Source organism: Lissotriton vulgaris, chromosome 10, assembly GCF_964263255.1.
Source record: "Lissotriton vulgaris chromosome 10, aLisVul1.2, whole genome shotgun sequence".
In the NCBI taxonomy this organism is placed as follows: domain Eukaryota; kingdom Metazoa; phylum Chordata; class Amphibia; order Caudata; family Salamandridae; genus Lissotriton; species Lissotriton vulgaris.
This window is the reverse complement of record NC_141698.1, coordinates 47,956,746-47,981,754: the sequence shown is the minus strand read 5'-3', so window position 1 is coordinate 47,981,754 and position 25,009 is coordinate 47,956,746. Positions and strand designations below refer to the sequence as shown.

Genomic DNA, 25,009 nt, shown 5'->3' with positions numbered 1-25,009 from the left:
GCTTCAAGCTGCACCCGCCGCAATTCTAAAAATGCATGCATTGCATTTGCATGCACAAAGCGGCAGGCACCGCGCAGTGCCTGTTGCTTTGTGCACGCAAATGCAGGGGGGTACCATAGGTACTCCCCATGTGCACTACCACCCTCCCTTCACCCAGGGGGCCCGCAACGGGCTCCCAAAGTGAAAGTCTGTATGCTTTTCCACGGCAGAAAAGCCGCCGTGGAAAAGCATGTTTTTCCCACCATCCTAATATGGCTGGTGGTGTCTGTTAGACACCTCCACCATATTAGGGCTTTTCCGCCGCGGTCGTACTGCGACCGCGACGGAAAAGCGGCGGACAGAATTCAAGACCCGCCAGCCATCCTAATATGGCGGTGGGTCTTTGGAGGCTCCGCAGCGGTTTCTCCGCAACCTCCGGGCTGGCGGTGGCTTCCGCCGGCCCGGAGGATTGGGAAAAAACGCAATCATAATCGGCTCCTTAGTCTTTATTTGTATCACTGTTTATTATTGGCACTCTTTATGCTGTGGGAAACTGGCAGGATTTTATTCAGTGTTTTTGCCTGTAGTTTATTTTTCAGACATTTTATTTTGGCAGCATCTTTGTTAAACATGATGATTGCTTACAACTTCGGGGAACATTTTGTGTGATAAGCAGTTATTGCACAAAGAAGGTAAGCTATCATTATTAATTAGAATACAGTTTTTTAGTAGTGCCGCATGATATTGCCATGTTTTACAGCGACAATGGCAGTAGTAGACTTAGATACCTAGAAGAAAGTTTACAAAATGTCAAAGTCAGGAGCTACCTATACTGCAATTTTAGTTCTGGATTTCTCCTTATTTTTCCATTATTTTCTATAGACATGCCTTTTTATCCAGCGGTAGTTCAATATATTTACAGGGTGGTTTATACTGTCTATGTCTCTCTTTATTTTTATTTTAATATTTATTTTTATTGTTTATATTCTTCTCTCCATTCATCACCTTTTGTTATTTAATTTATTTTGTGATAATTATTACTGTTTTTCAATTGATTATTTTCTTTCCGAAACTTTCATTGTCTGCTTTATTTTGTTCATTGCCTTCTTATTTTAAACATTGTTATAATTGTGATTTTTCTTCAGATTTCAATTTTTTCTATTTCTACATCTTCCTTACCTTCCCTTTTAGACATCCCCGTTTCATAAAATGTTATTTTAAATCTTCTAATGTGGTTCTTTAATTTTTTTTTATTGTTTCTTGTTTGTTTTTCTTGTTTTCTCCTTCACGGGTCTTTGTATCACTTCTGCCAACTTCCCTTTCCACGTCACTGCCTCATTAAACTCATTGTTATCTATTATCTTTGCACAGACTGTTACTATAGGCACGCCCACAACTAGGCAGACTGCCAAACCACCTGCTGCACAAGACACGTCAAACCAGCCCCACTGCTTATATAGGGAGCGTCAGCATTACAAAAACAGGCTAGTCCTAATCGACTCAATCCAGGGTGACGCGTGCCAAGCTAAACAGGTGAACTGAATTTATATGTTTCATCAATGTTATTTTTATTGTGCTGTTAATACTATTATAATGATGATTTCTGGTTGTGGGTGTTGTTTTGTTGATGCTGTTATTCTTGTGCTTTTTCTGTTTTGAGTTGCTCTTGTCATTATAGGGTGCCACTTAGGGTAGTTCATAACCTAGGCTGGAAATGTAGCCACATGGACAAGATGGCTGCCTTTCTGTGTCTACCTAAAGAGGGCAAGGTGACATTTGCAGAATGAGAAGAAAGGGAATTTTCTCTGTTCACGGCTGAGGGCTACATTGTGACTGAAAAAGTCCTTGATACCTGCTTCATATTACAACCTACTGAGTAAATATAAAGTGCAGGTGTGGCCAATCCTCTTCGGAGTGTTTATGAGATTCACTCCCAAACTTACAGCATGATTTAAAAAATATATATGTCTAAGTAGTCTTTGACTTTACAGGAAGGTGATGAGGAATGCATACCATATTCCATTAGTTCAGGATCTGGCACTGCACTTAGCAGCAATATTACTCTGCAGCAGTAAATCATGTATGAGTTTATGAGAAAAGTGTGTGTTCGGTTAAGGTCCGTCCTTGGAAAACGGCGCCGGGAACCACAAGAGGGAGACCGGTACCAGCTAGGTGTACCCGCCGGTTAATTGGTACCAACATTTGTTTCTCCTCCCGGTGACTACTTGAATATTTAACAATCTTGATTCACCAAAATCCCGCAAACTTCAAACTGATACTCCTTGGAATTCCGAATACAGGATTCCATGAAATGCCCCTACCGGGTGCTCTCATTTACTGCATTTTCGCTTATCACTTGTGAGGCCCTGAAGATTCGCAGTCTGTTCCCTGCGATGAAACACGTGTTGGCCTATACAAAGGAACAATAAACAGAAATACTACACCAAGAAAAGAACGTTTCTGTACTGATATATGTCAACTTATGTTTATCTACTCTCGAAATTTGTGATTTCATATTGGTGGGCTCTATTACTTTTACTACTTCTACGGACACTAATATTACCAATAATTACCTGTAATTGTATAGTGCAGGGGCTTTGCTGTCTGTGTTCGGTTAAGGATAGTTGTTTGATAAATGGAATAAAGATCGCTCTGCTCAGGGATGCATAAAGCAGCCCACTGCCCCTTCTACTAGGGTTTTCCATGTGCCCCATAAGGTTATTCGTGCACTTCCAATTTTAAAATAAAATTCAATTTTAAAAAATCGTGGATGGAATTTATTTATTTGTTTTTAGAAAGGGAAAACAGTGCAGTTATCTTTATTTCAACATATGTTGTTTTTTTTTTTTTAACCAAAAACATTTTGTATCTGCTGGCCTGGTGAATCAATGGACTAATGCATCAACTAAAAGGTATTAGTAATGAATCCCAACATGTTCCCTCTGTTTTTCATCTTTCCTTGTTCAGTAGACCAAGCATTCGTGTGTTGGGTTATTATTTCAAGTGGCGATGAATCTGTTTTTATAATTAACCTATTACAAAGTCTCGCAGTAATTAAATGGTTTACTCCATTCAAATACGGTTATCAGCAGCTATACTTGTTGATAGGTGCTCAGGCCTTGTACTCAATGGTCTGAGCCAATGGAGTGGTCGTCCAACAGATTGAGTTAAATATACCACCTGAGGTTGCTGATGAGATCCATCTTCACAGGTACCTTGAGTGCCAACACTTGCCGAAATGTATGTGTGTATTCATATGGTGTTTCTATAGTGCCACCGTAGCCAAAAGTAATTGTTTAATATGCTCTTTCACTCTACGAAGCTCTAAACTACAGTTTGGGGTTAAGGGGAGGTGGCAGGGTGTGCATACATGCTGTTTTCTGTATTTCCTAAGAGCTAGGAGGCAACATGTGTATTTTAGGGTGAGAAACTCAAAGTACAAGGTGCAAAAGTGCCGTATAGGTTTAATAAATAGCTAGCCTCTTCTTGCCAAACCACAGATGCATATTTACATCAGACACTCAGTTTTCATGACTTTACATCTATTGAAATGGAGAGTATTAGGCCATGAGTCAGGACCCCAAATTTAGGCCATTGGTACCACTCGGTAAATTGCAAGGTATGGATGCATTGAGATGGAAAATTTGTGATTCAACAGCACCACTCTTTGCCTTTGTTCTGATATTATTGGATTAGCAACCATAGCAGAAACTATTAATGGTTTTAATATTTTTGATAAATAGCATTCAAATTCATCATAATATGTGGAAAATAAACCTAATTCCACCAGACTGGTTATATGTAATACTATTTAAAAATAATTATGATTAATAATTCTAATATTAACGATATGGTCCTTAAAATAATAATAATACAACTTCATGGTATTCCTCATATATTGATATAGATTATATGCATAATTTTCATTTACAATTTCAAATAATAATAGTTGCTACATCTTACATAGGCAATGTATGTCATGAGTGAACATAAACACAATTTTATCATTCACATTTGTCGTCATCATCTTCTTCTTCTGAATCGGTGTCATCATTCTCTGAGTCTGTTTGATTTTCACAGGCAGAAAGTCTGCACATGTCTGCGCACTTGAGGTAATTTAGACAGCAGACACTTGTTGGCCATTTGCAGTTCCAAACACAGTTGCAAGCTAGTAGATCTAACACAGCCTGCGGTGCTGACTGTCCCTCCATCCAGTCCACCACCAGTTGCTCTGCCCCCTCGTGTTTTTCCAACTTCCAATTCGAGTCGGTAATCGGTATCTGTTAATCATTCAAAGACAACTCTTGCTCATAGCGGCTTGATAATTTGCACTTTTTGCATGTTTCTTTAGACAGTCCATGCAAGGTGGAAGTTTACGACTATCTATCTCACCCTTCTTTGCGCAGAATAGGTGATACCTCAAGGCATTCATGTGATGAACCAAATATTTTGGTGCACACAGTAAGCACGAGAATTGCTCCAATTTGTCCATTATTTCTTTTGGGATATGCCATACAATTCTGAGCTGCTAAAACGTTTCTTCTGTATGGTTGTATGATGGAACAATGCAGGGAAATACATTGCATGCCTTAACCGCGTATTTTTTACCACACGTTTTTTTTCAGCGCTTATGCTTTTGCAATGCATGCCTTTACCACACATTGTTTTTTCATATAAAACAATGCATTTGTGGGGGGAGGCTCCCTACACCTCCAACTTACCTTAAAAGTGCGGTAAAGGTATAGGTTGTAAAAACATACTCCTGGTATAAACATGTTTGGTAAAAAATGCATAGTAAAGTCATAACATGGTAAAAACCTCATTGTAATGGCTGTTTCCCCCTGTGTATGTCTTTTAGCAGACAAGATTTTGAATGCACCTACTTTTCCTTTTCCCTTAAATGCGCTTTTTGTGTCACATCCAGTAAACATATGGAGACCTATCATAGCTCGACTAACATTTTCACCAAGAGTTGAAACTATTTTCCCAATGCCAAGGTCCTGCATGTATTATTTAGTACGAGATTTCAGAAACTATTTAGCCATGATTATGTCTTGGAATCCCACATACATAATAGACACATTGGTGTCATCTGAGCTTATCATTACTGCCTCATAACCTTAATTTGGAGCATGTGTACAGTTGAGATCGGGCACTTCGTGGCTCCCTTCAGATGTGATTTTATAGCATTTATCTCCAAGTTCTCGAATAGTGTTTTGTTCTCAAGTTTTATGAAATACTCTGGTTTCCTCTAGTCGTTAACAAGAAATGTGATGAGAGTTGTTTTATTCCTTACATGGCTTAGGAATTTCCTCCACTGTCTGACAATCTGGGAAGGTGAGATGCTCTGTAACTGGTGTCCGAGTTCTTCCCTTCTGATTGTCCTTTTGCTGTTCATAATAGACGTCTTGTTGTACATTTCAAACACAACATTGACTCTTTGACTCCATTGCCTTCCCGCAAAGCCATGGACAAGACAGACACAGCTACCTCACCATGGTTTGATTCCTTTCCTTTTACTCTCTGAACAAGAACCATAACATCAATCAATGTGAATTTCCAGGTATTTTCTCATCAGTGGTAATGTACAGACCTTCTGCTCATGGTAAAGGTCCTACAGGATGAGAGAGTGAATCCTCCATTTGAAGGTTCTAATTCTGTGCTGTGTATAATCTCCACACACTACAAACTGTAGATTGGTTTATTGAAGATACATTGTTACAAGGATGCAGCAACTAGCACAAAGGAAACCAACCCCTCGCAAACTCCCCACAAGGTGGTTACATTACCTCATATATATACTTGGAGCCTCACTAGTTCTAGACTCTATACTTGAGCCTGAGGATCTACCTTAAAGTAAACTTACCATTACAACACCCCCCCTTCCCTTTGATGCAGCGAGAATACCAGCGTGGGGTATTCTAAAACACCATACTCACTTGGGCCCATAAACATGCATACAATAAGCAGATAATCACCGCTGGTGATCAGGACTTTTATTTACCTTATCGTGAATTATACCTGTACACCATTTCTTACCAATACCGTATCACCTTAACTCTCAATTTCCTCTGGTAAATAGATAAGGTTGTTAGCATAATAGGTATAAATGACATTTACTTTTATTTCTTTGAATGACCACAGATTTGGGAGAGCTTTAAAAACGTTATCCATGCAATAATTTTGTGGGTCAAATACGAATACATATCAAAACACCAACTTTTCAAGGAGAAATAAAGATCTAAGACATAAAGACTTAGTAAAATCTCATGACGTTGGTACCTGGAAAGGGTGGAAAAGGAAAACGGTGAAAGGACATACCACACAGATATATATTTACCTAGAATGGTGTGAGGACCAACCCCTGGCCAAGGAGCTGGGAAAGGGACTCCCGAATAGTCAAGAGCCAACAGATCAGGACAGGTTCAGGACAGGTAACCTCTTCTAAGTGCAACGCCAGCATTACACCCCTCTCTGGTGCTACTCTCCTAGATTCTTCCCCCTTCTGGATGGACAGATTCTTCTCCCTCAGCAATCTCCCAGACTCTTCTTTCTCTCCATCTCTCCTTTCTCGAATCTTCTGTCAGAGTGCTCGAGCAGCGCATCTGACCTCCGTGGCATCTGACGTCTTCTGCCGCAATGATGGGTCGGTGACAAGTCAGACAATCTAACTGACTGAGCCTACCTTGGTTATACTGTTCTCAGTGTATGTACCACCCTCTAATGTTTCAATATTCGTAAATCCCCTACTTGTGATTGGACAATGGGATGGGGAGAGGTCATCACACCATACTAATGTAATGTCATTTTCTTAGGCTTTATTGTTCAATGTTCCCTCCCCTTAATTACTTTCCCAAACTTTATTTACCACCCGCATTTCACATTAGAATTTATACATTGTATGTGAATTCTGCCTTTTCTCCTTCTCCTCTCCAGGTCAAGAGGTGTTGTTCCCAGGCGCGTCTTCTGGTCCACTGTACTTGGCATCCACTCTTTGTATGCTTACACCACTCGATTCCCTTTCATCTGCTACATTGCTGTCAACCCTCTGCTCATTATCACATGCAATTTCCAACCACCAATACTTTCTTACACCATGTTCACCCTCTTGACAACCCTCCACCGCATTAGGCTTGACAATATCCAAATGGCTCATGTGCAAAATACTCCCCTCCTCAAGCTTTACTGTGGTCTTTATGACCCTGACAATTGTTTTGGGGTCACTAAACCTGCTTTCCCCATTGACCACCTTCCTACCCAATTTCACTCTTACCCATTGCCCTTCCTCCAAATGTTCCTCCTTTACTTTGTTTTCAGACTCAAAATACAACTTTTTCTTTCCCTGCAATGTCACAATACACCATCTAACACTATCAACATCCCAATCCACTTTCATACTCTTCCTAATCCAACCAGGATTCATCTTGGAATGTGGTACTCTGCCTCACTGCAAACAAAATGTACTTTGTCCAACAGTCTCATGTTATGTCATCCTGTACTCCCACACCATCTTTTCGAGCTCAGACTCCCACTCTTTTGTTCCTTTGCTCATTAATTGTATAATACCTTTCACCACCCTATGAAGCTACACGCAATTTGTCAAAAGCTAGAAAGGATTATTTACTATAGGTATGTTAAAGTTTGTGCCAATCCAGCAAAGCAAACACAAGGAGATGATGGACGGTGTGCTGAAACTTTTCAGACACTCACCCCCATTCACAGTTCACGGTTGAATCCATCATCGTTCTTTAGCTCACTTCACCACCTCATTTCAGGCCCAGCTATATGCAAATCAGTTTTGACCCTGTACCTCATGGGAACAGTCCAGCCCGAACTGCCAAGCCAAGCCTTCCCTCCCTGAACCAGAATTAAGCATCCTGGGACCAGTTTTGGGGTAACACCCCTCATCAGCCAGGCTAGCTTGAATCCAGTGGCAAGGTGAGCAAGTGACCCACGTCTGGGCATACTCTGCCAACTTAGGGAGAACAAAGCAAACACAAGGAGATTATGGACGGCTTCATAAAGTAGGGCATTTTTAAAGAGGGGGTCATTTGCTTACAATACATTAGGTTTTGTGAAGATCCAATTAGAGAGCAAAGTTAAAGAGCAAAGTACAAAAATATATCTATAGAAAAAACCTGTACATCTTGCAGACCACATTGTCCAGCAGAGTTGACAACTTAATGTACTGAAGTCGGGGTCTCTTTTGTCTAACTTACCTAAACTTTGCCTGAGTCTCCCAATAACACTAATTGTATTGTGTATGTTGCACACTGTGGACATTCTGCGTGGCTACATATGAATAGCATCAAACACACAATCTGCATTCTGCACTAATGGAAGTGCCAATCAAGCTGAAAGTTAGCAATGCACAGATGATGGCACTATGATTTATTGGAAAAATATATATAATAGGTAGGAGTTTTCTGTCTCCCCTGTCAATCAATTCTCCATTCTTTTTCTGATGCGTTCTCAGCCCAAATGAGTAATAGGATGAAGCCCCATATCTCATACTTGGATAGATAAACTCAAAAGGATTGATAGGAAAGAAGAAAAAAGCCTCCCTCTATCCTCGGCGACAGTGGGGATTGACAAAAGAAGAAGCTCAGTCCATTATGCCAGTTTTCAGTTTGAATACTGTCATCAAGACCCGCTTACTGCTGAGATTTCCTTCGCCTATGGGCAAGGTCTCAATATGCCCTCCCACTTTCCCATTTACATTTTTGATGATCAGGGGTACTGATTTGTGGAGACAAGATCTATTAGGAGTTACAGAACAGCAAGCAGTTAGTGGGCTGCTGCAATTACAAGATATATAAAGTTAAGCCGCCCATATTTCATTTGATATTACGTTGCTTAGCGCTGTTATAGATAATGTAAGTGGGATAAATTAAGGTGAAGCAATGCTAGTGTAGGTTCTGTGTAATTGGTAAGTGTAGAAGACCTGCATTTCAGGTGGAACAACATGAGTGTTGATGTGTATGTAGAGAAAGGGAAAATTCAGGTAAGTGAAAATTGTAACACCGTGAGTTCAGGTATTAGAGTGAATGGGATTTGTTGAGGAGTTTGTGGAATTCTAGAGTACCAAATGCACAAGTATTTGAGTATGTTAAGTGGAGTGCTTTACAAAATGAAGGCATAGAAGAGGTGAGTTGTGTCTTGCCTTGCTGAGGAATTGCTTTGATTAGAAATTGACATTTTCTCTACTTACAAACGTGTCCTTGGTAACTTTGAGCATGGTTTAATGAGTGTGTGAGTGTATTGTAGAATTGCATGACCAATCACTAAGAAGTTCCCTTTCCTCATAAAGGCAGAGTCATGACATTGTCATCACCCTTAAAAGTTATTGTTTCTGTTTCTTCCTCTTGATAGACTCTTCAACAGCATCAATACTTTACCAGAGGTCATAAGTAGCAAGATGTGGCTGGTGGTGGCAGCAGCTCTACTTTTCCTTCTGTCCCCCTCTCCTACAGATGCCTGCAGTTGTTATTTGATACACTTGCAGAGAGACTTCTGCCATTCAAGCGTCGGTGAGTTTGTCTAAAATACATGTTGTTGGTATGTTCATCTTCATATTTCATTGCCCAGGACCTGAGTCAGCAAGAACAACAACCAGATGTAAGGAGTCATGAGCCACTCACAGCCTGTATATTTCTAGCCCAGTTGATAATAAGTTCATGTGTCCCATTTTCTCTCGGATTTGCTTCTCACAGAAGGTGCTATCAATGGAAAAGGTGTGCATCCCTTGGATTCCATATGAGATGTGGAATACACTTTAGACATGTCAGGAACATGGAAATGATGCAGAGATAGCCATTGACCTATTGTAGTCAAGAAAGCACTTTCCCATTTTAATGCCTTTGTCACTCAAATTCTTTAACCTCTTCAGGGTGACTCCAGAAAGAGTCACAAAGGGGATCTGACATAGATGGTATAACAACAAACAATGCTTCATTTCCTAGTATTGATTTGCACATTAATTTGCCTGTCATTGTCATTTGCTGCTGACTCTCTCTGTTCAGTTATTAAAGGGGTGTTTCGAAGCTGCTCCGAACCTCCACCAGTAGATTACCCCAATGGTGAGATCCCGAATGAAGAAGACCTGCTCATACGTTGTGAAGTTGATGTATTGGAGGTAATGATTTTCGGCAATAAAATTTGCCATCAGATCTTGGAAGGTGAAAGCCATAAATTTGGGCTACAGTAATTTTCATATAAATTATAGGATTGTATATATACATATTGCAATGTGAATCAGTAGAGTGCTTCACTCAGTATTGTATCACAGTGAGGAACTTTGAGCCTCTTGGTGATGCATGCCGAGTTATATTTTAGGTTAAGGAAGTAACCAAAACTGCAGTAATTGGCTATTTCAGTTAGCAGGTTAGGGAACCCCCTTTTCTGAAATTCCATTGCTAAGATCATCCATGATTGAGAACTACCGTTACTGAGGCCTATCCCTCCAATTTAATTCCTCTAAAACAGAGGTCCTGTTTTGTTCTGGCACCAACATACCCCGCCAGTTTCCGAGTGAATTCTGGCCCCCAGAGACTAGAGACAAACCGCTGCCAGTCGCCTCGGTTCGCAACCTTGGAGCCATGCTCGATAACAAGCTGAGCATGGAAACCCAGGTAACAAAAACAGTGGGGATCTGCACAGCCCTGCTACGCTCCCTGCGTAAAATCATGCCACTTCTCCCTGCACAAGCCCGGGCGTCGATAGTCAGGTGTACGATACTTAGTCGCCTCGATTATTGTAACGCCCTGCTCCTTGAGTCTCCAGTCACGCTGATGGATCGATTACAGCGAATTCAATCTGCCGCCGCCAAGCTGGCTCTTGGCTGGACGCGGAGGTCTTCGGCCACAGCAGCTCTGGCCGAGCTACACTGGCTACCCTTAAAACAACGTGTGGCATTCAAGTCCCTCTGCATTGTCTTCAAGGCCCTGCACGGACTCGGACCCAAACCTCTGCAAGCCCTGTTTCTGTGGTACACTCCCACCAGAGACCTACGTTCATCTTCGGCCTGTCTGGTAAAGGTACCCAGATTTAATAAAGCTAGAACCGGGGGCAGATCCTTCCGTGTTGCAGCGGCCAAGTTATGGAACAGCTTGCCCACTGATATACGCCAGATCTCACAACTGCTTCCATTTAGGAAACGCATCAAGACCTGGCTTTTCCCCCAATAAATGCCCGTCCGACAGTTATCCCGGTTATCCGTCAGTGGAGTATTCTCCAGCGCCAGGAAGCCTGCAAGGTATCAGTCGCGCTTTACAAATACTCAAAATAAATAAATAAATATCACTCAAACCAGGAGGTGCCATTCGTGTTACAGGGAGGTGAGGTTTTGTTTTTTAGTAAATGGTTACAATAAATGGAATAAATAGATCAGTAAATTACTTTGCAATATTATTTAATGCAAGTGCCTATTATGATATGATTTCAGCACAAATATGAAAATGTTATGGCATATCAAAAATAGTATTTTCTTTTAAGTCATAAATTATGTTTTTCACATTTGCAGAAAACCTAAATGTTTATGTACCACTGTACATTGCAATAAAGCTATGGCCTCAGTAATAGAAATTCCCAGTTGTGAAGTATATCCTAGCTAAAGAATACTGGTCTCTTTCAGAGTGATAGGGGATTTTGTTAAACCTTGTTACCACCTAAGGTGGAGTAGTTGCTCGCGGTTTAGGTTGTATAATGTTCAATTTTTATATCTCTGCTACAGCTATGTTTGGCTCAGATTTAGCAGACTGTATGATAATATGGAAATGTAATTCTAAATGAAAGATACAACACATTTAGTACTTATTACCAATTTACTGTTCTACAGTCTATTCTGACTTCTAAGCAGATTTGCCTGGCACTGTTGGTAGTCATTATGCTTTACTTTGCAGAGCCAATCGAGGGAGAAATGAAAACACTAGAAAAGCTTTTACTGATGCTAGGGAGGAGGTTTATGTGGAAATCCTGAAACATTTTTAATATCCTCTGACAGATATTCAAAGGTGGCGAAGAGATTCGCAACATGCAATTCACAACACACATTCAGATGTGTACCATTCCGATGCCTACCCTCAATACCGAGTACCTGATCACAGGTAAGTCTGAATAGATTACACCAGTGTGTGATCTCACTACGTGGCTCCGCCTTGAGTGAACTTTTTCGCTAACACTTCATGCAGCTGATCCCACAGAAAACATATTTTATCTGGAAACATGTACAGCTATAAGTTTCATACCATCCCTTTTGTCACTAGAAGTATTTCAGTAGGAGACTCAGTTGATATGACTCTACTGACCAAGACAAAATTGTGAAAAGAATATCCATCATACCATGTAATGCTACACTCATTTTGTTGAATAAGCGAGCCATGAAACTGAATTCCTTGTTTCACTGTGCATTGATGAACCTTAATACTGAATTTCATTGAGTAGGTCAGGCTGTATTGGGCTAGAAGCTACTGGGATTGGGCGCCCCTAGGTTGATTATTATTCTAATAATGAAAATGTACTCTGATACTCAGCACCAATAACACGTGAACCGCTTGGCATTGTAGAAGAGTATGGCAGCAGTGTGTACTTGACACACTACTCTCTAGTCTGTACTTAGCAGGCCTGGATTAAGAATTGACAAGGCATATCTTTTCCCTTAAAACTGGGCATAAAGCCTTTTTATCATATTTTTATACTGAGGTATGTGCTTTGCGATTTAATTCCATGTGATTTTACAGCATTGGGTTGAAAAATGAGCCACGCGTCTTTAGTGTTCCACAAATGAAGGATGAATCGGGAATACACAGGAACTTTTTTCTAAAGAACAGATCTGATAAGATTTTATATAAGCACTGCCACCCCATCCAAGTTGCTGAAAATAAATTCTTCAGGAGGATCCTGAGGATACCGCAGAGGGTATCCCCAGAGATTGTGCATGAAGAACTGGATGCATGGTTTATTCATGGTTGTATACAAATCTGCCCCTTGTAATAGTTGTTTTCTGTCTCGTTGAAAAATGATCTGGAATCTAAAAGAAATATTTTGTCTGGGCCTGGATTATAGCCATCGTATTCCCTGGCTGCAATATGTCAAAGGTATTTTGTGTGACCTTGTTAGACCCAAACTTGTTTGTGGATCAGAGCAAATTAACAAATTAGATGTTTTATGGGCCAAGGAGACATTTCATGCCAATGTGCATGAAAAGGGTTGAAGGCACCTTGTCTAAACATGTGTGTACTCATCATGCCATGATTAAATCCTTGTGTAAAACAGAAGTGTATTTGACATTTGATTTGCCAGTTTTGCAAGCACAATTTCTGTCTTATTTTCATATAAATGTGGTCCCCCAGCTCATAGCGGGCTGGCATAATCCATCGGAGCCCCCAGTTTGCACTTGTGAAATGGCTGTTGCCCTGGACACTTTACATATTGTTTTTATTGGCCCTAAATTTGCTAATAAATACATACATCCCCTTCTCTTACAATTAGTTTTATTCAATGAGGCTCGCTTTATTGTATCTCTCATGTTTAAATAGTTATCATGTTTGTCTTTGTGTATCGTGGGTAGTAGGGGAGTTTCATGCCTCTTTATGAGTTTTGTACTGCTTTTAGGTGATTTTATTGAACTGTTTGTTTTTATGTACTTTTAGGATTTACAGGTACATGCATCAATGAAAGGTTTTGCAATTCCTTATTTGCGATTCTTTACTTGCGAATCACAAACGAGAAATCGCAATGGTTTTCACAGATTTATTTTTGCGATTCCTTATTTTTGCGAAAATTTACTATTTTTCGCAGATTTGAGGTTCATGCATTTCTACTCTTCAAATTGCGATCGCAAATGCCATTTTTTTGCGATTCGCAATTTTACTGACTTCAAAAACGCTTGATGCATGTAGGTGTTAGTGTGCAAATTTGAATAAAGTGCTTTTTGAATTGAATTGCAATACATGTTACATAAATGGGGTTGCAGGCTCAACTGCCCAAGGTATGGTAGCCACAGTAAAATGATAAACAATTCCTGAACAGAATCTATAATAACCAATCCAGGCCCAGATTATATTCCTTCATTCAATCCCCACACATCTCTCCATTGGCCACAATTCTACAGTAGTTTTAACTTTTGAGTTTTAGAGGAGTATTTTCTTGAGATGCATGTTTATGGCCACAAATAGACACTCTGGCATCAACAATATTATTAAAACTAATATCATCTTTGTCTAATCAAGACATAATCCTCCACTGATTTACCCAACAATCACACATCATTGCACCAGAATAACTGGTTGATTGATTAATTGGTGGGTTTTTCAGAGCATGCAAATATCCTAACACAATGGTGTCCTGGTGCCAGCGACAACAATGAAGGAGATGAAGCAAGCTTAATGAGAGAACAGGTGTACTTAAAAAAGTTGCATCACATCTGGAAATTGTCTTGTTTGCAAAGTGCAAGAAGTAGAAGTATCCATTGTTTGAGTGAAATGTAAAAGTAGGCGCTGCCTCAGATTTTATAGTGAGGTGTATATGGTGTAGGGAGAAGACTTAAAGAAGATGAGCACCAAGAGCTGTGGAAGTCCAGTGACTATTTTTGTCAGGAGGTAGAGAGGATCAGAGAAGTAATGAGCACAATGGTAAAATAGGAGAAACAAGGCACACTGAATAATATGTAGTGAGTGGAGTTTAGATAGAAATTGTCAGATAGAAGCAAGACTTGGAAGATTAGATATAAGGCATACCCCAGCATTCCCTTCTGAACCAAGTGAAGCTAGAAAATGTTTTGTTGAAGCCCACGGTAAAGGAATTTCCATAATAAATTCCAAGAGAGTATAACAGCTCGTACCACAGTGTCCCGGAATTCAATAGGGAGAAGGTAAACAATTTTAAGGAGCTGAATGTAATAGGAACTATTTGTGGAGTCTCCAAAATGTGAGGAGCAACCTGAGGGCATTATCAAAAGCAAAGCCAAGATTGCGGGCAGAGATGGAAAGAGAGGGAGGAGAGTTCAAGTTTGAGGCCACCAAGAAGAGGAGAGCTCCCACTAACAGTACCTCTGTTTTATCAGGTGAGGTCAGTTGGAATTTACCCAAGTTTCGACATCTGAGAGGCATCAGCAAAAAGAGAGGTCGGTTCAGGAGATTGTCATAATGCGTAAGAAAGAAGTGAGTGTCTTCAGCATAAGACATACGTTTAAGGCCATGGGATTTCATGATTTTGCCTGTGTTCATCTATAGCATCCAGATAGACATTGAAAGAGCTGATCAAGTCTCACAACTTCGCTGGAGGATCCTCTGGATTTTAAAGAAAAGGATTGAGAGCAATAGTCATGCAAACAAAGAAGAAAGAAATGAAAAACACCAACCAAAACCCAATGCAAATGTAAAGAGCACATAAGTCTAACAAAAACTAGAGTTTCAGTAAAATAAAATCTAAATCACTGCAAAAAAATCTTTAGAATACAGACAATTTTGTAGTTTTCAAGGTAAACATAAAAGTGCCTGGATCCTAAACTAAGTGAAGAGGAATTACCTTAATAAAATTAGCACATAGCTGCTTGATCACTGAAAGATGTAAGCAGTCAATGAATGTACTGGTATGGTTTGTACTTGAAATAGCCAGTAGTCAGCACCAAATGTGTGGATTGCTGAAACTTTTATAGGTGGATATGAAAAGCGCGAAAAAGTTAATGAGCGCAATTTCAGTAGATGGTGCAAGAGGGCAACACCAAGGTCTGTGGGACAACAGAACGCCTATAGCGGAGTACTTATATTCCTATGCAAGAGTAAGCCATCTGGAGCAACAGGAAGGGATCAAATCTGAGGCATTGCTGCCACAGATTAAAGGCACACATGGTGAGATCACTTAAACAGTTCCTGGTCCTCCATCTCTAAGAAGGTACAGGTGCTGATCGATGTGTACCAACAAAGGCTGACTCATGTTGAAAAAGAGCCTCTTCTGTTTCTATGACAGCGCAAGGCTGCCTCAGGCCTTTTTAAACAGTGCACCAGGCAGTCTCTTTTTTGTTGAGACCAAGCAAATTGACGCACAAGCAATCATAGCCAAGCTTTAATCAAGGAGCAGATGCTTGAGTGCTCTCTAGAGTAATCATAAGCTTTGAAAGTTATGTTTGCAAAACCATATAATTACACAAGCATATGGACCCTCAGCAACTATAGGGTACTGCTAGAAACAGGTAACCAAAACCAGGTCTATGAGACATGATGACCAAGAACAATAATCTCTTAAACAGGAGAACACTCTTCACTAAAAATATAATGTTCAAGAAATGAAGGACACAGCAGGAGTAAAGAGGAATCTATTTTCATAAAGAGGTCCAGTAGGATGATACATCAGTGAGGGTCCAGGATCAAACACAACTCTTGCTGTACAAAGATAACTAATACACAACAGAAATTTAAATAACCAATCCAGCCCAGATTCTGTCCCCTAAGCAAACCCCCATAACATACTAGGTTCATTAGATACGGCAAATGCACTGGCAGTAAATTTGACAAAAACTGAAACAACACCTTTTTGAACCCTAGTATTCAAAAGGAGGTGGTCTACATCTGTTAATCGACTGGTCCAAGCTACAGCTTCAAATATTTATGGACTGTTTAGTTCAATAATCTTACATGGTTGTTAGAAATAAACTATATATAAAAAGCTTCATGATCAGATTTTAAAAAACCTATAGAAAGCATTCTGACCTGCCTTTTTATTAAGACATTATGGCGAGATCATGCCGACCAGTATTTACACTGCTGCCTATTGACAACTCTGACTATGGAAGTTGATAAACTATTTGTATGGCTTAATATGGAGACTGGGAAATAAAATGAATGGTTTGAAATAGCCCCATTCAAGATGTTTCGTTTGAACTTGGCTTGTCTTCCAGTTGTGTCTGGGCTCTGGGGCATACTCATCTTGCTCTTTCAGTTTGAAAGATTTTTTGCAAATACTCTTCATGTCATACTCCTTGACAACGGTGTGGCTCATGCCTTCTCTGGTGACATCTCATATTTTTATGTGGAGGGGTGTGTGGTATGGTTTGGTACATTGCAGGTGTTTTGCAGGTGAAACAAGTTTGAAGCATTTTCAAACCATAAGTATTCAGACTATTGCTGAATACAGCACTAAGAGAGTTTGTATATTGTTATCTAGGAATTAATTAAATTGAACTCAATTTTAGGACTAGGAAGAGTGACTGTGGAATTAAGTTGTACAAAAAGGGGTGGTGGTGATGGACGGAGCATCTGAACCAATCAAACACTCACACCCAGTCAACAGATCTGGGTTTAATCCATCACAGTTCTTTAGCCCACTCTGCCACCCCAGTTCAGACATGGCCATATGCAAATCAGTCTGACCCTGTTCCTCATGGGAACAGTCCAGCCCGAACTGCCAAGCTATGCCTTCCCTGGACCGGAAACAAGCTTCCTAGGACCGGTTTCTGGCATTTCAGCCATCTTCAGCCAGGCTTGCTTGAATCCAGTGGCAAAGTGAGCAAGGGACTCACGTCTGAGCATACCCTGCCAACTTATGGCGAACAAAGCGGTACAAAAGGGGGTGGTGATGGATGGAGCATATGAACCAATCAAACACTCTCACCCAGTCAACCGATCTGGGTTTAATCCATAACCGTTCTTTAGCCCACTCTGCCACCCCAGTTCAGACATGGCCATATGCAAATCAGTCTGACCCTGTGCCTCTTGGGAACAGTCCAGCCCTAACTGCCAAGCCAAGCCTTCCCCAGACCGGAAACAAGCTTCCTAGGACCGTTTCCTGGCATTTCAGCCATCTTCAGCCAGGCTTGCTTGAATCCAGTGGTAAAGCGAGCAAAGGACTCACGTCTGAGCATACCCTGCCAACTTATGGCGAACAATGCGGTACGAAAGATGGTGGTGATGGACGGAGCATCTGAACCAATCAAACACTCACACCCAGTCAACAGATCTGGGTTTAATCCATCACCATTCTTTAGCCCACTCTGCCACCCCAGTTCAGACATGGCCATATGCAAATCAGTCTAAACCTGTGCCTCATGGGAACAGTCCAGCCCGAACTGCCAAGCCATGCCTTCCCTGGACCGGAAACAAGCTTCCGAGGACCGGTTTCTGGCATTTCAGCCGTCTTCAGCCAGGCTTGCTTGAATCCAGTGGCAAAGTGAGCAAGGGACTCACGTCTGAGCATACCAAGCCAACTTATGGCGAGCAAAATGGTAGAAAAGGGGGTGGTGATGGGACGGAGCATCTGAACCAATCAAACACTTACACCCAGTGTTGATGTCCTTATTTTCAATGAGGATTAATGTCCATTTGACCAATCACACACAACTCATTCAGCACTGAGGGATTTGAATAATTTGAACCAATGACCATAGTGAGCCACCTGGCTAGCTGTAATTGACCACACCCACTTCAGATGTACCTGAGGGCTGGGCTCAGCCAAAGGGGGAGTGGGACTGCTCATTGTCTCTTCCACACTGGATCCCAGTGTGGCAGTGTCTGGTGCATTAATGCTGCATACACATCCCCCAAAACCTGAACCAGGCCTCCACAGTGGTGAAGAGGTCAAGGGCCAATGCATTCCTGACAGCCTTGCTTCCATTGCATAGGGGAGGCTGACCTATTGCAGTGCCACCAGTCAGGGTCTGCCATGACCTGCTGCCTGAATCACAGCATCCGCCTGTCAGCCATCTGGGAGAATGAATGGTGGCCACTAGAAGGGGTGAGGAAGAGCAGCGGAAAGAGAAGAGCCTGCCTCCACCTTTCTGCAACAATTTTCAGTGACCATATTAGCATGCCGAGACTGCACTAAAAATGAAAAGAAACAGGGCCAACTAGTGCATGGGGAAAGCACCGCATGCAAGAGATATTCAGAGCCCACTGAAAAACCAGAGGAACACCATGAGATATACTACAGAACAAAATGAACATTTTGTTTTCTTCTCTAATTTGTGCCTGTGGGGAAGGAAACCATCACAGCAAGTCCCCTCTGGAAGAAGACCCCCTATCTCTTCAAAGGAACAATTAAAAAGTGCTGTTATCGTGAGCCTCAAATTGTCAGTTGCTGGTGTCTAAGTCACCAATGTACAGGCAAAATACACCATGGACAGCGAACATTGACTATGAAATTTCATATAGCCAGTGAACAAGTGAAGGAAGGGCTGGTTTATGCTCATTTGTCATACCACAGAACATCTGAGGTGGTTTTGTTTTGCAAAATAGATCTACGACAGCAGGTTGAGAACATCCTCAAGGGATGTGAACATAGTTTCCAAAGTGTGGGATCTCAAATACAACATACTGTTTATCTCCACAGGAATAAAACAGAAAATATTTCCTTTGACCTGCAGTACCGGAGACTTTTTAACAGGAATTAGAAATGGTGAAAGCAATGGATGTCATTGAAAAGGTGAGGGGATCAATCCCATGGGTGCTCCAAATTGTGATAGACCCCACACCAGTGGAATCAGGTACAGAGCATCTTTGGATTTAATGAGCTTCAAAAATTAAGCTATACCATGCCCTCCATAAACGAATGATAATAGAACTCATGAAAGCTGGGTGGTGCTCCAAAATGATGGACCTATGTGTCTGTTATCACCAGTCAATATTAGACCCAAGAAGTCAATATGTAATCCCCTTTTCAATGCACCTATGGCTCGTTAGATATAAAAGAGTGAACTGCCACTGAATTATTTCAGAATGCCATTAGAAATATGATCTCAGGGCTCTATGGCATGCTCAAAATAAAATACATCATTCTCCTGTACAAAAAAACAGTCAAAGAACATAACACCATTTGGCAGCCACCCTGAAAAGACTTTTGGACCACCATTTTGCACTACATCATGAAAAATGCTAATTCTTTGAAGTACATTTTTATGCATACATATTGTTGAAGGAGGGAACCAAGATTGACCCCCCAAAACATCAGACAATATCTGGAACACTCTGGCTCCTAAGTAAGCAAAAGAAGTTAGAAACCTTTTTAGTGATGGCTATATATTGTGACCACATTATTCTGAACAGGTGACCCTGAATGAACCACTCTAATGCCTCCATAAATCCCAGTTCAAGTTGGGATGAGGATGTACCCATGAGGATGCATTCAAAAAAGGGAAGGAAGTGTTCCTGACACCACAATAGCTTATTTCAACCTTCAGAATAAGACTGAACTGGTGGTCGATGCTGGTAAGGCTCAGAGAAGTCTTTCTACTTGATCTAGGAAACAACATGCAGGCCTCAATAGCTTTTGCAAGCTGGGCTCCGACTGAAGTGGAAGCCTAGTACACTCAGCTTGAAAAGAAAGTTCTGGCAATTAAGTGGGAGTGTCAACATTTCCATCAATACCTGTACATAGCTTTACAGTCTTTACCTGCCACAAACCATTAGTCATCTTGTTTCAAAGTACCTCCCAGGGCCCACCATCAAGAAATGGTGATTTTCCAATCAACATGCAAAGAAAATCTTGATTCCATTAAGGAGCACTGAGGCTAACATTATGCAATACACTTTTATTGCAGCCCTTTAAAGAACAGAAAAGACATCATAAAGCTTTAGAATGTCCAGAAAATATACATATACAAGGCAGACAGTCATCATCTTCTTTAAGATGTGACAAAACAGGATAAAATCGTTATTGCCTGCCAAACATTATGAGCTGTCTGCATATAAAATCATACATTAACCCACAAGTACATCATGATATAACATTAACCACCTTAATCATACTAATAAACTTAACTAATATATTTTTAATTCATTTTATTTTATTTATTTCATATATTTTGTATTTTCCTCTCCTCATAGGGTGCAGAGGATTAAATATTCTTAGCCTTCATTGTCTTTAATGAAATCAAGATTCTCTTTGCTTGTTAATTGGAGAATCGCCATTTCATCAGAAGACCGGAGGCTAGCGTTATGCACGTTTGGAGCCATCCAACTCCACACAACTCACATGCTCTCCACAGGTCTTAAATACAAGTTTATGAAAGTATTCAAATTAGACCAATCAGCTGCTTTTAAAATTTCTGTTAGTGAAACGCCTGCCCTGAAAACCTTGCTAACCATAGCACCTCTCGAAGAAAAAGCACCAAATCTTGAAAGATGTATTCCTGTTTCATTCAGTAATACTCTCACCCATCTGCTTAAGTAGATGTCGAGACTGCTTTATACAGTTTGACATAAGACAGTAATAACTGTTCCTCTCCATCTGCTCTAAACTCCAGCAACTTGCTCTTATATGATCTCTTACATTTCACCACACAGAGCTTCTCACACTCATGATAAATAGGGATAGAAAACGGTTTCAGACATGGTTTTAGTCCTTTTTCAAATGTCAAAATGTACCCCTACAGGAAAAAAAAATCTTTTAGAAATGTTCAACACCTTAACCTTTAGAAAATCTTCTAAAGGTAATTAGGCAAAGTAAATTTGCTAACTTCAAAGAGATCTGTCTAAGCTAAAGGTAATTATTAGCTGGCCATGAAATAAATAACCTGAAAATTATACTAATGTCCCATTATAATTCATAATGAGTCCTAGGAAGTCTCCTTAATCGTACTCCATTCATAACTCTCCTGATCAAAGGGCCACTCCCTATTGTAAATGTATTAACTAAAGCATGTCCAGCAGAGACATCTGACCTATAACAGTAAATAGTCCTATATGAAAGACAAGAGTTGAATAAGTACACTAGATGGTTTGCCACCTCAGCTACAGGAGCCTCCACTGGATCGAAACCCCTTTCTGTGCGCCAACTACGCCACTTCTTCCTTACCCTCTTATATCTCAATAATTCTTTAGCCTTTCCTGAAAGACATGAATATTTACTGGTACCCTGGATATTTTCAAGGTAAGAAGGTCCATTATCCCTTAGAAAACCAAATGGTATTCCTCTCCCTCTGATTCTATCAGAAGACCAACGAAAACCGGAAACAGATGGGGTATTGCTACTGTTACTGCTACTGTTCCTTCGCACCTGGGAACCAAACCTGAGACTTCCAAAAGGGTGTCACTAGAATGATACAGCATTCCTCTGATCTGACTTTCATCAATGCTTCTGGATCATCAAAAAGGGGGGAAAAGCATAGCCTCCCTCTCTTCCCCAATCCTGGAGAAAGGCGTCCACGGCCATTGTCCTGAGATCTGGTTTCCAGCCGAAGTACCTGGGAACCTGCTCACAAATAAATCTACTTGAACTAGACCCCATGGTGTCTGAATCATACTGAACACCTCTGGATTCAACTTCCAGTCGCTGTAGTCCTGAGTTACCTGGAGTTCCAATCCACCCTTAAATTTTGCTGACCTCGAATGTATTCTGCTCTCAAAAGTATATTGTGATTCCGACAAAAGTACCATATTTGTTTCACCAGATCTGCCAAAACTTTCAAGCGAGATCCGCCCAAGCGGTTTATTTAAGAAACAGCTGCAAAGTTGTCTAAGCGAATCAGAGTCACACTGTTTGCCAAAAGGCCAATAATAACTTATAAATGCGTTCAAGGCTGCCAACATCTCTTAACAATTTATATGAAACAATTGTTCCTCCCTGGACCAACTTCTTCCTGTTTCTAATCTGTTTAAATACACTCCCCAGCCCTAATTGATGGGAACTGATTCTTAAAGCCATTCAGGAACATTCCAGAAGATAGCTTTACCATTCCAAGCCTCTATGTTATTCAACCACCATTCCAGACCCTCCTGAGCATCCCCTGGCAAGGAAATTGGGTCTCCATACCATAAACCTTTCTTCGGACTCAAGGTCTCCAGCCTCTGAAGAGCTATGTGATACAAGGCCCTAGGGAAATGGCTTGGCATTAGTCCCAAGACTCGTGCTTGGTTACTCAGGGTGATTGCATCCTTTGCCAGACTGCCCTTATCTCCTTCCTTATCTTTGGTACCTTCTTCTGTGGAAGAATCAGTTGTGATAAGAGAATATCCACCTGAAACTCCAGGAATTATTTGTTCTGTGTGGGGATCATAACAGACTTTTCTACTTTATTCTAAATCCCAAACTCTCTAAGAGGTCACTAGTCCAAGCCAGATGTTTCAACAATGCTTACCTGTCTTGGAACATTAGCAAAATATCTTCCAAATAAATTATTAATCTGGCCTCACTCTCTCTCAGGAAAGCTACTACTGGGGGCATCACCTTGGTTAAACACCACGACCTGAGGAGAGTCCAAAGGGTAAGCAAAGGCACTGGTATAGGGCACCTTTCCACCTGAATCGTAACAACGTCTGACTGTCCTTTGCCATAGGTATTGTGAAATATATGTCCTTTAAATCTAATTTCACTAACCAATCTTTTTCCTGCAAGATGTTCCTCAACAGATGGATTCTTTCCATCTTGAAATGTCTGTAAACCAGGAACTTGTTAAGCTCCCTTAAATGTATGACTCCAACCTTTGTCCTTTTTTACATGAAAAGCTGTACTCACAAAACCTTCCACCTCTTTCAACTCTACTACTTGAAGCAAAGCCCCTTTTTCTAACATCTGGGCCACCTCTGTGTTTATCAGTCCCATATTTTCTGCATCCAAGGCCAACTCCCTAGGATGTTTCTGTTGTATTGGTGTTCCCCAGAATGGGTGAAGAATCTCAATCTACGCCCAACTTTTAAATGGGAAGAACCAGCTTTGGAGTTTAAGTTCACCTAGGGATCATCACCTTGAGGTCTTGATCTTCCTTCACAGGATCTTGAATTTCTTCCTCTCTGAGCGTAGAAACTTGAGTTCGAGCGGAAGTGCCTACTGTGTTTCCCATGGTTTCTGGGCTCTTGGGAGTAGTATTGAGATCTAGGGGATCCATGGCTGACAGCCAGCCCCCTCTTGTCAGCCCTTCGAAAAAACAGCCCCAGAGCCGAATATGTGTCTCATATTGGTCTGTGCCCTGCTAAAGGTGGTTAAGGTGAAGACAAACTTCTGCAGCATTTAACAAGATTCGCCCAGAGAGGTCCCTTTTGAACCCCTATTTCCTCTCTGTTGGACAAATCACTGATTTGGGTTTCATTTTTATCAGGGCTGCTTTTCTCCTTTCCATGATTCAGACCCACATTTTTGTTCACTAGCATGCAAATGGCGTGCTGGGGCCTGCCTCTCAAAAGGTCCACGCTGACCTTGGTATTCTTGCTTCGGGCCTCCTCAGTCATCAAGTATGCCAATCAAAGGACACTGCATTTCCAGGTACTTATCCTGACATTTCTTCAGGCACTTCTCAATCACCTTCCTGGGGTCCTTTCCAAATTTGAACAAGAAATTCATGAGTTCAGTGTCTAAATCAGGTGTAGTGCAAGTCTTACCTTCTGTGGATGGCCTGTGGCACTCAGCCCTCAACAAATTGCAGTTATCTTTATCCAAAGAATTCCTGACCCATAGTTAAAAAAAATTGGCCACATGGTCCATGGGCCACCACTCCACACTTCACGGGTCATTTATTATATTACGGCTGAAAATATTACCCCTAAAGAAGAAACTTACACCTGTAGATGTTGGTGCTTGGTCCAAGTTGTGATCAAGGCTCTTGAAGAAGTCTGACCACTCCTGAGGGTGAAAGACATGCACACCCTTAACAAATCACTGCGGATAGGAATTGATCAAGGTGGGGACCCTGAGTGGGCACTTCACAACTTTTTGCAAGTGTATCATAACACCACACACTGTGTAAGCCAGTACGCCCCGGACACCCTCCGATTTTTTGCAGCCACTCCGAGACACTATTGCAGCCTCTCCTCATTGACACCCACCCTGCCTGGGTGTAGATGCCAACCACTGGTGCAGAGATTGCAGCCTAAAAATAAGCAAACAACAGAGGCTCCTAGGGTTTGATAGAAGATCAGCCCTTGAGGTGGACATTCTGCAGCCCACTTGAAAAGGCAGTGCAGACTGTGGTCGGAGTAAAAGCAACAATGATAACAGTGAAAAAAGGAATGAAAATGCTTATGAAAACCCATGAGGTGATGGTAGAAAACCAGTGCTAACCAGGTGTACCTTTATTTGAAGTGGAGTGGAGTTTCTTTTTTTCTGACTA

At 41.1% G+C, this 25,009-nt stretch overlaps 1 protein-coding gene across 1 annotated transcript in view; it reads left to right on the top strand.

Moving 5' to 3' along the window:
- Positions 1–1,346: 1,346 nt before the first annotated feature.
- The window catches only part of LOC147684573 (metalloproteinase inhibitor 4-like), a 55,727-nt gene continuing 32,064 nt past the window's right edge, over positions 1,347–25,009 (top strand). The window contains exons 1-4 of the mRNA XM_086940416.1: positions 1,347–1,512; positions 9,352–9,509; positions 10,002–10,114; positions 11,981–12,083. Of these exons, the coding sequence (XP_086796542.1) occupies positions 9,398–9,509; positions 10,002–10,114; positions 11,981–12,083 (328 nt within the window). The 5' untranslated portion in view covers positions 1,347–1,512; positions 9,352–9,397. The remainder of the gene's footprint in view (positions 1,513–9,351; positions 9,510–10,001; positions 10,115–11,980; positions 12,084–25,009) is intronic.